At 45.4% G+C, this 15,428-nt stretch overlaps 1 protein-coding gene across 1 annotated transcript in view; it reads right to left on the bottom strand.

Moving 5' to 3' along the window:
- NCAPH (non-SMC condensin I complex subunit H) overlaps window positions 1–15,428 on the bottom strand; it is a gene marked incomplete in the record, with an annotated part of 906,630 nt that overhangs the window by 431,424 nt on the left and 459,778 nt on the right. Inside the window, 2 exon segments of the mRNA XM_044084212.1 lie at window positions 6,265–6,390; window positions 7,645–7,791. Of these exon segments, the coding sequence (XP_043940147.1) occupies window positions 6,265–6,390; window positions 7,645–7,791 (273 nt within the window).

Below are 15,428 nucleotides of genomic sequence, written 5' to 3'. Positions count from 1 at the left end.
CTACAACTCCAAGAGTATTAAAGTGTCTAGCTCCAGTTATCGCCCACTGCAGAATGCAGTGGCATACAAACATAGCGCTACATGGATGACCTATTAATCCTACACCAGGGCTGCCACTCCCTTTACCATCACCTACACATGGTGTGCAAAACCCTGGCAGACCTAGGGTTCACAGTGAACCAACAAAAGTCCCAAATGACACCTACTCAAGATCTTGTCTTCTTAGAGTGCAGAAAAAGAACAGACAAGATGGCAGCCTTCATCCCCTGCCAGAAGGTGGAAGTCCTCACACATTACTTACAAACTCTTCTTTCCCTCCAAATCATCTCAGCCAGGGAATTTCTGAGGGTCCTAGGCGACGTGGCATCCTCGATTCCCATGCTTCCTTTTGCAAGGCTGCATCTGAGAAAATTCCAAAGGATTTTGAAAAATCTGAGGAACCAATACCTCCTCATCCTCTGAATGCTTCCCTCCCTCTTTTCACATGCTTGAAAAAAGGGCTGGAAAGGTGGATTTCATCCACCAACCTAAATCAAGTAATACCCTTGCTGATCTTGCCACCCTCACAACAGCTCTACATAGATGCATCAGATCTGGGTTGGGGAGCAGTTCTGGAAATCAGCAACAACCAGAACAAAGTTCAGGGCGAATAGTCCTCCCAGAGACAAAGGTATCACATCAATATCAAAGAACTGAAGGCTCTTCTCTTGGCACTACAAACATTCCAACAAATTCTCCTACCAGGCACACTGAAAGCAGTCGCAGAGAACATGCCTGTTCTGTGGTATATCAACAAGCAGGGAGGAATAAGGTCCTATCCATTTTGCACCCTGGCAATTAAGATTTGGTCCCTAGCGACAAAACTACACATTCACTTGCAAGCTGTGTACATTCCTTCTGCAGAGAAAGTGATGGCAGACACCCTCAGCAGAACCTTAGTACCCTCTCACGAATGGATGCTTCACTGGGAGGTGTTCTTGGATCTTATTCACAGGTGGTGTGTATTCCTCAGGCAGATCTGTTTGCCTCCTGCCAGAACAGACACATGCCTCTGTTTTGTTCCAGAAACCCACATCCACAGGCTTGGAAGGTAGACGCCTTCTCTTTTTCTTGGGCGGGGATGTCTCTATGCTTGCCCCCCCCACACACACAGATTCAAAATGTCCTTCTTAAGATCCAAAGGGACAAACCAAAAATCCTGCTGGTGACCCCTTTTGGCCAAGACAGCATTGGTTTCCCTTACTACACCTATTAGCCAAGGGCAATCACCACAGGTTACTGCACCGATTCCACCTACTCAAACAAGACAGGGAGTTTCTCATCCACTCTCAGGTGCTCAACCTGAAACTGACCCTATGGGTGATAGAATTTTGATCCCCTTCAGACACCTGCATTTAGAGAACACACACAATGTCCTGCAGGAGGCCAGGAAACCTAGTACCAGGTGAAATTATGTTTCTAAATGGAAAAGATTCCCCAGGTGGTGTCTTAAGAACAAACAGGACCCTTTTCTTTTCCAGTACCCATGGTGCTTTCTTACATGTGTGAGCTTCTAAATTCGGACCCTTTTGTAAAAGTGCATTTATCAGCCACCTCTGCCTGCCTTCCTTTGGTACCTCCTTTGGCATCCAGGTTAGAGGTTAAACTGTTATTAAAAAAGGGTTCTTCATATCAGACCCCCTTGAAGACCTAACCCTCCATCATGGGATCTTAATTTTGTGCTTGAAAAACTCACACTATCTCCATCTGAACCAGCTAACTCAGCATCACAAACTATGTACTTGGAAAACAGTATTGCTGGTGGCTCTTACATCCTGCAGGTGGGTATCAGACATCCAAGCACTTAAGGCTACTCCTCATCTTCCATGGAAACAGGGTCTCCCCCTCAGCACCAATCCTTCTTTCATGCCTAAGGTGGTTAAATGAGCACTCCTTGAATCAGACTATTAATCTACCCATTTTCTTCCCTCAACCTCAAAACTCCTCAGAAAGAACTTTGCATTCCTCAGATGTTCACAAACTAAGGTATTACCTGGACAAGACTACATCCATTAGAAAGTCTGACCAGCTTTTTGTCTCCTTTCACAATGGGACCTTGGGGAAGCAGTATTAAATCTGACAATTGCCTCATGGATTTCTAAGGCAATCTCTTTTTGCCATTCCTTTCACGGAAAAGAAATGAATTCCAATGTGAGAGCTCCCTCTACGAGGGCAGCTACTTCAACAGCCTTTTCTAGAGGGGTTGACTACACTTCCATTCTGGATGCAGCCACTTGGTCTTCTGTACATACTTTTACCAAGCATTACAAACTAGATTGGATTTCTAGAGCCAGAGCTGGGTTTGCAAGGTCAATTTTACAGGGTCTCATCGACCCTGCCTCCCAGGCTCCTACCTAAAGCTTTGGTACCCTCCCTACTGTTATGAATATTGCAACATGAGAATAGAAGGACACAGAATAGTTGTGCAAGAACTTACCATAACCTTTGAGGTCCTTCTCTTCCATGTTGAAGTATTCAGTCCCCCCTCCTATCCCCTCTTTCATTTGTTTATCCTTTCTTGTGTGGGATTTCCCTTGCTTCCTTGCATCCAAGCAGGGCACTAGAACAGCTGCAACATACCTCTAACATACATACCTCCTTGACTGGTGGTATATGTGGGTCTGAAAAGCTTCCTTTTCTTCTTGCATCCCAGCGGTACTACTGTATGTGGCAGTCAGTTCTGATACGTGCAGATGTCACTTTTATAGCCAATGTTGGTTTATGGCTCTGACATGCAGCATCACACTTACCCCTTCTCTTAAGACTTTGGTATACTGGCCGGACGTCCAGTGCTGCAGGCAGCCACCTCCCCATTGTTATGAATACTGCAACATGGAAGAGAAGGACATCTAAGGTTATGGCAAGTTCTTACGCAACTATTCTTTTTTAAGGTCACGTTAGGGCCCAAAACAGAAGAGGCACTGGGAATGACCATCCTTATGTGAAATCTGTCTTTCACAGTCACAGTTCTCTTTCCTGGATGACATTAACCTCAGTCAAAATAAATGTGGCAGTAAAAGACAAAAAAGGTTTATTCAGTGGGGCACTTCTTTATAGAATCATCAATTCTGGCAGCAGAACGATGTCTGGAACTGGCAATCCAACTGAAAGCAAAGAAGTTGAGGATGGTGCACATGTATTCTCTTTTATGGCCAACGTCTGATAGTGGCACAACATAAGGCAGTAAAACACTTGGATATACTGGCCAACGTACCTTGGCAGGCAACTCCCTCATGTAAGAATACTGCAACAGATGAATAGAAGGGCATTGTTTGATATCACTGTGCTCTTAAACCAGCCATCTTACATTACGCATGCCTACCTGCACCCTTGTGGCAGAAGTGTGAAGCTCAGGACCAATCTGAGTTGGGGATTGCTGAAAAAAGGCTCAGTCTGGGGCTTTCCCATTGGTAGTGGTGTTAAAACTATTTAAATTTGCCAACTGCCTATATATAAGCCTTGTGGTTTGAGCGCAAACCCGCACAGTTTACCGGAGCTGCTCAACCTTTGGCAACTTTAGCCACAGGTCTGGAGTGCATCTGCACTGAAATCCAAGGCACGTGCACACAAAGAGGAAAACAAGTAAATTTTAAGCCAGCACTGCACTTTAACTGTATTTAATCGAATTACAGACTCATTTTTGCTGTTTGTGACCAAGTTCAGCTAGCCCACTTCCTTCCCAAATACCACACACAGAAACAAACAGTTTCCCATCATTTCTCCTGCTGGCTTGATTGATATGGGGATCTTGATGCAATGTAGCAATTGATTCATCTTGTAAAGTCTTCTAAAGCAAATTACAAAACTAAAATTGCATCCCTAGCCAAGGATAATCATAAGGCATTCTTTAACTACCTTTGAAGTCTAAAAGGGAATGCGCAGCTATGTGCCAAACTGGTTGTAGGATCATTCATAATACACTGGAAGACATCGCCAACCTGCTAGCTGACAAATTCAATGCAAAATTCACTCCAACTACCATATTCCAAAGCATAGGTGACACCAGCCCTGTGCCTCTTAAGATAACAGGTCATCACTGTGCTCAACAAGGTCAAAAACAAGGCCTCAATGGGACAAAATATTCCAGGTTGTTTACTAAACAATCTAAAACAAGACCTAGTGGGCCCACTTGGCATTCTCTTTAATCATAGCTTCAGAACTGGCTATGTTCCTGCAGAATGGAGAACAGTAATCCTCCTGTACAAAGGGGGGAGCCATCAACTGACCCTGGGAACTAGAGACTCAAGTCTAACCAGCCTCAGCTGCAAACCCATGGAAAGAATCATCATGAACCTTAATCAACAAGGACATAGGAGACCTCCAAACACTGGACCTAATCCAGCTTGGATTCATTAAGGGCAAGTCATGCTTATTAAACCGGATAGACTACTTTGGGAATGTCATCAAAGCCATGGACGAAGTTAAGAGTGCACACAGCCTATCTTGACCTGGCCATGGCTTTCAACACAGTTCTCACTCTGTCATCACTGAAAAACTCTCCCACATAGAGATTAACCCTTATGTTACTAGACTGGTAGTGAACTGGCTCACAGACAGGACATACTCTGTCAAAATTAATGACTCCACCTCCACAAGTAGACACGTCACCAGTGGAATATCACAGGGGTTTGTGCTAGGCCCCTTACTGTTTAGCATCTACGTCTCAGAAGTCCAGGCCAAAGTAGACAGCTTTTGGCTCACCAAATTCACTGAAGATTGCAAACTGGGAGCAATCATTGAACCCCCCCCCCCCAATGATGTCAACATACTACAAGAAGAGCTAACACAAATAAATGATTGGTGTCAAAGCCATGGTCTACAACTAAATGTAAAAAAATGCATTAATATTCCCTTTGGGAAAACGGAATTCCCTACAAATTACAATATTGACAGCACCTTTCTGAGTTCCAACACAATGGTTTGAGACTTGGGAAAACAGGTTGATAGCAATCTGAACTTTGACCACCAAATTTCTACAGTAGTAAGGAAAGCCTTCTACATAGTGCATGACCCTCAGATGACTAAGACTGTAAATCACCCTTTTGCATGCATCTTATCAGATACCTGCAGCAGCTGGAGAGACCTCAGAGGTTTCTCACTAAGAAAGTACAGGGACTCCAAAACATGACCTACATGGACAGGCTGAAAGCCCTGTCACTTTACCCTGTATCTTACAGGCTGCTGAGAGGTAACTTGTGCTTCGCCTATAGGGCAATCTCCAACACTGCCCTAATGGAAATGCTGCACATCCGCAAGTTAAATGGCACAAGAGTCACTCGCTCTAGGGATCTCAAGCTAGCATGTGACATTAACAGAACATGCTGGAAAGACAGATACATCTCCCAGAGACTGCCACTTCTCTGAACACACTTCCTATTCACGTAAAACAGAGCTCCTCACCGACCCTATTCAAATGCAACCTAGATAACTGGATGGGAGACAGCAAATTCACCTCTGGAGTGGCACCCATGTCCCTCATGGATAGGGGTAGCCAGTGTTGATCACAGGCCCGCTCTGTTCTTAAATTCGTTCTGCAAACTACCCCCCAACCAAAAAAAAAAAAAATTAGGGATTCTTGGAATTAAAATGACTAAGCTTATAAAGGCTCTCGGGCCACTAGACTAGTAACCTCCTATGACCGTTTAAATGCATAAAAGATTTCCATATTTCCTCTTCAAAGAAGATTATTAGTTGTGAATATCTACCATTTTCCTCAACTGCGAGGCAGAACAGCCAGTCAAGAGAAAGGATCTAAATTTATGCTCAAAAAACTCTCAAAGATGAGACCTTTAAAGGGTTTTTGTTCCGCAATGACAAAGACTACAATGAAAATAGAAACATCTAATAGAATTGCCTACAAATGCAAGTACATTCCTCTCAGATTGTGATGACCATGGCAGAAACCCACAACTTTTCAACAAAGTCTGAATGCAAAATACAGTGGATCTCAAAACTTATATTTAAAGTGAATACTGAGAGCAATGTACTAAGACTTGCTATTCTACGGAAGGTAGTTGTGATCCTCAAAATTTCAAAGAGAGTTCATTCATACCAAGGTATGATGAAAATAAATTATTAATGGTTTCCTTTGCACCGAACAAAAATACTACACAACAATGTCATTTAAAAGAAACAAATTTTTCTACAGACAAGGAGTTACTCTGGCATTGCATATAGTTTCACAAAAGCTCCAAAAGAAAAGAAATCCCCTAAGCAGATGTTTACCTCAGTGGGACCTGGTTTCTCTACTTGGTTATCCATATTTCGCAGCAAATCCCACATTGTTAGCTTTAACCTCTTCATATCCATCTTTTTTGCTGTCTTTGCATAATTCAACACAATCTTGTTAACCTACAAAAAAATGCAACAAGGTAAGCAGCTGCAATTTGAGATGATCTAAAACACACTAAATTATAGAAGTGAAAAAGCAGCACAATCTGATATGTTCAGATGTGAAGACTATGAGGTATCATCAAGGCTATGGACACAATCTTGTTCCGTTATCATTCTGTTCAGCTAAATCCTTTCTGCACCTAAGAGTAATTGGGACACTTCCACATATGCCTAATTTTTTAAAGGATAACAGGCACATTACCATAGTTTTTTCACAGCTGCAAATACATGACTAGGAAAGGCTTAAATGGTTGGCCTACATTTTTGCAGTCCTGTTTTATGTAAATGTAGAAAAATTCACTACAGCTTTCCCAAACTATGCAGTAAAGGGATGGACTATGCATAGTAAAATAATCAGAAGTATACTGTAGCTTCTGCCCTACTCGTGGAGGAGCACGACACATTATATTGCATCTCTACCAGTAAGACAGCATTGTGTTCTGTACTGTAACCCCCATAACCAACAGGCACTGCACTAAAATACCCATCACCATAAGTGGAGGAAAAAACAGAGTAGTGCCCTCCCAAAAAATACTTAGCAGCACTCTATAGTTTTACTCAAGGAACATCAGGTATGCAATTTCTGTCTTTAAACGTGACAGCATTTAGTAATATGGCCTCCGCTACCTCAGAACTCATCATATGTCAGGAGTAACTAATTTCCTTCCACAAGCAGAAGACAGATCACAGCAGTCCACTGAGTCTTGGGAGAAGCAAGCACAATACATGCTGCAGCTTGCAAGAATCAGGCAGCATATTTTTCCAATAGCTAAACCAATCAACTACTAATACATCCAAACAACCCATCAGTGCTGCTTTTACCTGAAAAACAACTCTACTGGTCTGCTTTATTTTACAACTCAAAATACGCACTGGTTAAGAACATTAAAAAGAATTTTAAAATGTACTAGTGAAATGCATACAAAAATATGAACCATTACAGGTGAGAATTCCTGAAGACAGCTTGAAAATTAAATCTTCATTACCAAAAGGTTTGAAGAGTAGCATGGGGTATGTATCTGGAAAGGTCAATGCAATTATGGTAAATGAAAATGGAGAAGAGTCCCCATATCCATGGAAGGGATAATTTACAGTTATATGTTCATACAAGACTAATAAAAAGAGCTGACAAAACAGAAGGCTTAAAAAACAATAGGTACCATAGTCCTAAATAGTCATGCAGAAAACTTTCATCCTTAATGAAATGCTGACCTTTTGCGGCTCTGCAATAAGATTTTCTTCTCCATACGTTGTAATGTTCAGCCCATTCATTTCAGTTATCCTAGTTTCCCCAAGATTGGTTGTCTGATCAGCACCAAAATCAAACATGTCCTGCTCATCTTCATCGCCGTCAGCATCCTAGGTACCAATATTTAAAACAAAACAAAATGAAGTGTATAGTACTACAGTCAGCATCAAGCTATATTCTTGGCAACTTTCCTATGCCAATGTAGCACAAGCAAGAAATTCTCAAACAGTGCACAATTTTTTTTCTTTATCATCCACCCCAACTCTCCCCAGATGACTGGGATAAGAGAATAAGAAGTTATGTACCTACCATAACGTTCCATGTTAGTTGTCTTCTCTCGCCTTCTTTCTTGCTTGATGGGTTCGGAGCCGATCCCTCGGCTCCGACTCGGCACTTGCTAAGCTCGAGAGTCACTTTTACCAGCTCGAGGCAGCCCCATATCCCATGATGCAAGGCAGTAAGTACCCAGATCTCGTTTGATGACAAAGGGCAATAGCACCAAGCATAAAATACTTCCCAAAGGAAGAAAGAAAACTTACAGATGGAAGAAGGACCAGGTCTGAATGGTCTTCAGCATAACAGTTTCTTATAACAAGGTCTGTCCAGGCCAGGGGGAAGGAGGGAGGGTCGCAAGAAAGAAGGCGAGAAGACAACTAACATGGAGCGTTATGGTAGGTACATAACTTCTTAATGTTAAGTTGTCAATCTCGCCTTCATTCTTGCTTGATGGGACCGCGTCCTAGCACCTCTATCCTGGGTGGCTCAATGGAACAAACTCTTGAGGACTGTAGAGCCAAAACTGGCTCTGTCCCTGGAGGCCAAGTCCAATTTGTAATGGGAAACAAAAGTGTGAGGAGTGGCCCAAGTGGCGCTGCACAAATAGTGTCTAAAGGAAGTCTAGCTTGAAAGGCTGTAGAAGTAGCTAAGCTCCTAGTTGAATGTGCTTTAGGTTTTGAGCACAGCTGTTTTCCCCTGAGCAGATAAATTTCAGAGATGACCGAAGAAAGCCATCTGGACAAGGTCACTTTAGAAACAGGAAGGCTTTTTATTATCCGCATAGGAAACAAAAAGTTGATCAGATTTTCTAAATTTTTTGTTCTGTCCAAATAATATCCAAGTTGACGGTGGACATCAAGATAATGTAGCTTTTGTTCAGCTCTGTCTGAATAGTTTGGGAAAAGTACAGGAGATCAATGGATTGATTCAAATTGTTCTTTGAAGCGACCTTAGGCAAAAAGGTTGGGTTAGTTCTCAAAGATACTCTGTCTTTGTGAAAAACCAAATAGGGGGGTCGAACCGATAGAGCATGAAGTTCAGACACCCTCCTGGCGATGTAATAGCCACTAGGAATAAAGTTTTCCAAGAAAGAAATTTCAGGGAACAAGAAACAGCTGGCTCGAAGGGGAAGAATCAAGGATGTCAGCACTAAATTTAGATCCCACTGAGGAGGAGGATTCCTGATTGGAGGCTTTAGTAGGAAAATTCCTTTCAAGAAGGCCCTGCAGAGCCTATGGGACATAATATTATGATCTGCTATCCCGACATGAAAATTGGAAATAGCAGCCAATTGAACTCTGACTGTGGAAGAAGAGGAGCCTGCATGAAAAATCTCTGCTAAGAAGTCCAGGACTGCCTGAACAGGGGCAGTAAAAGGATCAATATTCTTGGCCTTAGCCCAAAAAGAAAGCGTTTCCATTTGCTTGTATAAATCCTCCTGGTAGAGGATTTTAGCGAAGCTACTATGATGTCTCTAACTGGGTTAGAGATCAAAGGAAGCCTGGCTAAGGAAGGAAGTGGAGCAACCATGCTGTGAGGTTGAGAGAAGGGATAGACCGGTGCAGCTGACCCGATTGGTGAATCAGAAGATCTGGCACTGGGTCCAGATGCCACGGCTGCACCAAAAGGTGATGATGGAGGAACGGGAACCAAACTTGTCGAGGCCAGTAAGGGGCAATGAGAATCAATTTGGCTCTCAAAACGGTAGCTTTCTGGATAACCTGAGGGATCAGAGGAAATGGAGGGAAGGCTTAAAGAAGTCCCTGGGGCCAATCCTGGGTCAGAGCGTCCCTGGGGGGATGGCCTGGTAGAGGGAAGAGGCAGAAGAAGTCTGGACATTTGCTGTTTTGGGGAGTAGCAAAAAGATCGCAACATGGACGACCCCATTCCAGAAAAATCTCTTCCACTATAGATTGCTTGAGAGACCACTTGTGAGGCATGAGAATAGCTCTGCTCAATCTGTCCGCTACAATGTTGGTTTTCCCAGGGATATGCGTTGCTACCAGAAACCGATGAGAGGAGATCGCCCATTGCCATAGTCTGAGCGCTTCTCGACACAAGGGGTAGGACTTGGTTCCGCCCTGTTTGTTGATATACCAAACTACAGACATGTTGTCTGTGTGGACTGCAATTGTCCCTACGGGAAGAAAGTCGTTGAGGGCTTGCAACGTTAAAAGCACTGCTCTCATCTCCAGGACATTTATGTGCAGATGGTACTCGAGCGGCTGCCACGTCCCATGAACCATCCTGCCCTGATAATGACCCCCCCACCCGATCAGGGAGGCATCCGTGGTGACAGTGGCTATCGGGGATGGGGTACAAAGTACCTGCCTTGGTGAACCTGAGGAGATGTGATCCACCAAGCAAGATGATCTTTGCAAGTCTGTGTCACCAGAATCTGGTGACGCATTGGAAGTTGTTGGTACGACCACTGTGTGAACAGCATCCACTGAAGAAGGCGCATGTAGAATTGAGCCAGGGGAAGAAGAGTAATGGCCGCAGCCATGAGGCCTAATACCTTTAGAACCATTCTGGCCTGTACTTTCTTGTTGGCCAGAATGATCCTGACATGACTCTGAATGTCTGAAACTCTTTGATCTGTAAGGGTAGCTGACATCCGAACAGTGTTTAAGTTTGCGCCTATGAAGGTAATAGACTGGCAGGGCGATGAGGATGACTTTTCGAAGTTGATCGAGATGCCCAAATGAGAACAAAGATTTATTGTGTAATCCCTGGCTTGTATAAGCTGATGCCTGGTGGTGGCTGACAGGAGCCAGTCGTCGAGATCTGGAAACACCTGGAATCCTTGACGTCTCAGGTGAGCCGTGACCACTGCCATGCATTTGGTGAACACTCTGGGGGCTGTAGTGAGACCAAAGGGCAGGGCTCTGAACTGGAAATGACTGGACCCCAGCCGAGCGGAGAAATCTCCTGGGCGTCTGTGAATTTTGATGTGATAGTACGCATCCTGAAGATCTATTGAGCACATCCAGTTGTCCTTCTGTAAGAAGGGCAGAATTGACTGAAGAGTGACCATTCGGGATCTTGTCTTCCTCACAGACTTGTTGAGTCTGCTGAGATCAATATTGGTCTCCAGTCTCCCGTCTTTTGGGGACCAAAAGAACCTTGAGTAGATTCCGGGCTCTGAATGGTCTGTTGTAACTGGCTGAATGGCTCTTTTTTGCAGTAGTTTTGAGACTTCTAACTCTGCAATTTCCCTTAGACAGGGTGGTACATCTGGAAGGGAATTTGAGGGGAAAGGACTTTCCTCGAAAGGAATTATGTAACCCTTGGATATGATCGACTGTACCAATCTGTCTTGAGTGAGGGAATGCCAGGCTTCTGGGTACAGTGATAATCTTCCCCCGACTGCCTCCAAGGAGGGACAGCCGGGCAACATCTCAGGGATGCTGAAAGGGCTTGTCAGAGAGAGGCTCTCTGTTTCCCTGGTTTTTTGGAGCCCCTCTGCCTCTAGAGTGGCGTCTGTTGTTGTTACCCCTCTGCCTCTAGGGGTAAACTGACCACGTGAATCGGCGTGACTCCTTGGGATTTATGGAACCACATTTTTCCACCCTTCTGTCCTTTGGGATAAGGTCTAGAAGGGGTGGAAAAACGGACTCCTACAGCAGAAAGAGTCTTGCCGTCCTGCTCGCACCTGGTCAAAGTTTCCTTCACCTGAGGGCCAAACAAAGCTGACCCATCAAAGGGAGAATTTGTGAAGGGCCTTGAAGGGATCTGCAAAGTCACATAGCCGCATCCAGGCTTGGCGTCTAAGAGCCACACCTGTACCTGCGGCTCTACTCGCTCCATCAGCAGCATATGATATTAGCCGCATGGAGGAGTTTGCAATGGAATTAAGGGTTCCTAGCTGCGAAGCAATCTTTTCCTGAGCTCCTGCAGCTGTAGGATCCTGTACTACTTCACCCAGCTCCTTAAGGATATCCCTCTGGAGTCTGGTGAAGTGACATAGGTAATTCAGCGAGCATAGCAAAGGTCGGTGAGAAAAACATCCGCTTACCGTACTTATCCATGGTCCTAGAGTCCTTATTAGGAGGATGGGCGGGTACGGAAGGATCTGCAAGTTCCTTCTTGGTGGCAGCAGCCACCACCATGGCATCAGCGGGGACACCCTTAGTGAGGAATTGCTTGTCACACGGGGCAGTGATAAATTTTGAAGGCCTCCTAGGGACTGGCTCTACAGAGTCAGGAGCTGCCCACGCCTTTCGGGCAATAACCTGCATAAGGGGGTCGAAAGGCGGAGACACCCAGGAGGTGGAGGGCCAAGATCCAAACACCTCTAGGTATACTGACTCATCCTCAGAGGGATTGTTGGTGGGCCAGTTTCCCCTCTGTTTAAGGAGTTCTAGGATGTCTGAGAAAAAGACATCCTCAGAGGGGGATCTAGGGGATCCCTCTGACTCATCAAAGTCAGTATCTGAAGTGACAGACTCGGGGGAGTCTACATGTTTCCTCTTACAAGTCCTCTTCCTAGGAGGATCTCCTGAAACATCTGGAGAATCCTCGGAAGAGGGGGAAATTCCCAATGGGGAAACCTGAGGCGGAGGATCTCTGGGTCCTGTAGCAAGAGAAGTGGCAGAGATGTCAACAGGCACTATAGAGGGAGGAGCTACGGGAACAGACTGCTGACTGATACCAGTGGCCAGCACACTCTTCATCACCTCGAATGCTCCCTCCCAGGCAGGTCCGAGAGAACCCGTTCGAAGAACTAGGAACTCCAGGGACCACCGAAGGGAAGTCTCCGAGGCAGATGTCGGAGCCGAGCTCACCAAGGCCGAGGCTCCAAGGGGAAGAGCGGGTTCGGACAAGGGTCCGATGCCACTCACCCCCTCGGAGGAGACCATGGAAGCCCGACCACCGAATCCCTCTAAGGAAGGTCTCGAAGAGGAGATAAGAGTAGAGGCTGAAGGAACAGAAGGGGGTATCTGTCCTCCAGCCGTAGCAGTAACCATTCCCGAAGACTCCAACTCCAAGCTCTGGGGTAGAGTTGAAGGAGGAACTGTAACGGGGTGTGGACCAACAGTCGTCTGTTGAGACGGACTATGTAACATTTGGGCCAGTGCCTGTGACTTTAGTAATCTGCTGACCACCCTCTCTAAGTCATGGTCTGAAAGTCTGGATGACCTTGAAGATCGGCTCCGATGGCTCCGTTCCGAAAGGAGAGGTGAAGCCGGAGCCGAAAGTATCGGCTCCAAGGAAGGAGACCTCGACCTCTTCCTGGAATGAGCCATCGGAACCGATGAAACTATAGACCCTGTCGGAGCCGAGGACTTATCGGAGCCGACAGGAAGCCTCGATGCATCGGCTCCAGCCGGAGCCAATACAGCCACAAAAGTAACGGTGTCGGAGCCGATCGGAGCCGACACCGATGCCTGTGCCACATGGTGGTCGGAGCCGACACCGAAGTGGTCGATGCAGAATCGGCACCGATAGCCATCGGTGCCGAAGGCTTAGTTAAGCCAGAATCGGCTCCAGCCGGGGCCGATCTCGACTCAGAACGAGTCGGAGCCGAGGCCGCAGGCTTAGACACAGAAGCCTGGGCCTTGGAAGATTTGGCTGATTTAGATGGAGCCGACTTAGCCGGAGAGCCCTCCGGCTTAAGAAGGCCCCTAAGTATCAGTTTGTTTCTTCTTTCCTGCAGGACTCTCTGGCTGAAGGAATGACATATAGCACAGGAGTCCTGCAGGTGAAGAGGCCCCAGGAAATACAGGCAAGAAGTGTGACCGTCTGTCAGAGACATCTTCTGACAGCACGAGTCACACTTCTTAAAGCCTGAGACCCTCTCCTTTGACATGGTGTTTCACAACACACACACACACCAGTCAAAGAATTAAATTAAATAAAATACCAAAAGGTATTACTAGAAAACACACACACACACCCTAACAGGGGGGGGGATGGGATGGGTAAAGTTTGACTAAAAAAATTAGTAGAGACAGGGAATTTTCTGTCAGAAAATCTTTATAATTAACTTAAAACTAAAAATTAAAGGGTTTTAGCAAAAGGGGCTAAAATATCAAAGTAGTGAATCACTTACCAGGAGCTGGTAAAGGAGGACCTCATAAGCGGCAAACGAGATCTGGGTACTTACCGCCTTGCATCATGGGATATGGGGCTGCCTCGAGCTGGTAAAAGTGACTCTCGAGCTTAGCAAGTGCCGAGTCGGAGCCGAGGGATCGGCTCCGAACCCATCAAGCAAGAATGAAGGCGAGATTGACAACTTAACATTGAAAGGCAGGTCATCACTGATCATTTGGTTCCACAGAGATGAGAGAGTTCGGTGAAAGGCCATCACCAAGGCAGACTAAAGGATTTTCTCCTGACCTTTATTCCATCCCCTTCTGTCTCCTTTGCATCTTGAGGTTTCTTCAGAACCATAATTCAACATGATCTCCTTGACACTAATACGTACAATGAAAAGACAGGTGTCTGCCATGTTTGCCCAAAGATAAGTGGATATTTTATGAATGAGTAGAAATCAAGCTACAGTATTATATGCCACTTCCAACACAAGAGTATATACATATTGTACCGGATTGGTTGAGGCCCGGGTTAACATTGACCGCCACCAGTACTGTTAGCCAACAGGGTGCTGGTGGAAATTGGGCTACTGTTGGCCGAAGGAGAAGAGGAGGGCAAAGGCATGCCCGAAGGCAGGAAGAGAGGAGGAAGGTTAGGAGTGCAGCAGTGAGGGTAGGAACTTTTAATGTTGGCAGTATGACTGGTATAGGAAGAGAGCTAGCTGATATGATGGAGAGAAGGAAGGTTGATATATTGTGCGTGCAAGAGACCAGATGGAAGGGAAGTAAGGCCAGGTGTTTAGGAAATGGGTTCAAATTGTTCTATCATGGTGTGGATGGCAGGAGAAATGGAGTAGGGGTTATACTAAAGGAACAATATGCCAAGAGTGTTTTAGACGTGAAGAGAGTGTCTGACAGAGTGATGTTTATGAAGCTCAAAACTGATGGTGTAATGATGAATGTTGTTAGTGCATATGCTCCACAAGTTGGGTGCGCGATGGATGAGAAAGAGAAATTTTGGAGTGAGTTGGATGAAGTTGTGGTGAGTGTACCCAAGGGCGAGAGACTAGTGATTGGAGCGGACTTTAATGGGCATGTTGGTGAAGTGAACAGAGGAGATGAGGAAGTAATGGGTAGGTATGGTGTTAAGGAGAGGAATGCGGAAGGTCAGAGGATTGTGGATTTTGCGAAAAAGATGGACATGGCTGTGGTGAATATGTATTTTAAGAAGAGGGAGGAGCATAGGGTGACGTACAAGAGTGGAGGAAGATGCACACAGGTGGATTATATCCTATGTAGGAGGGCCAGTCTGAAGGAGACTGTAAAGTGGTGGCAGGGGAAAGTGTAGTTAAGCAGCATAGAATGGAGGTCTGTAGGATGACGTTGGTGATCAAGAAGAGGAGGAGGAGTGTGAAAGCAGTGCCAAGGATTAA

Source organism: Protopterus annectens, chromosome 9.part0, assembly GCF_019279795.1.
Source record: "Protopterus annectens isolate FY-2018-M chromosome 9.part0, PAN1.0, whole genome shotgun sequence".
Lineage (NCBI taxonomy): Eukaryota > Metazoa > Chordata > Ceratodontiformes > Protopteridae > Protopterus > Protopterus annectens.
This window is presented reverse-complemented; position numbering and strand designations above follow the sequence as displayed.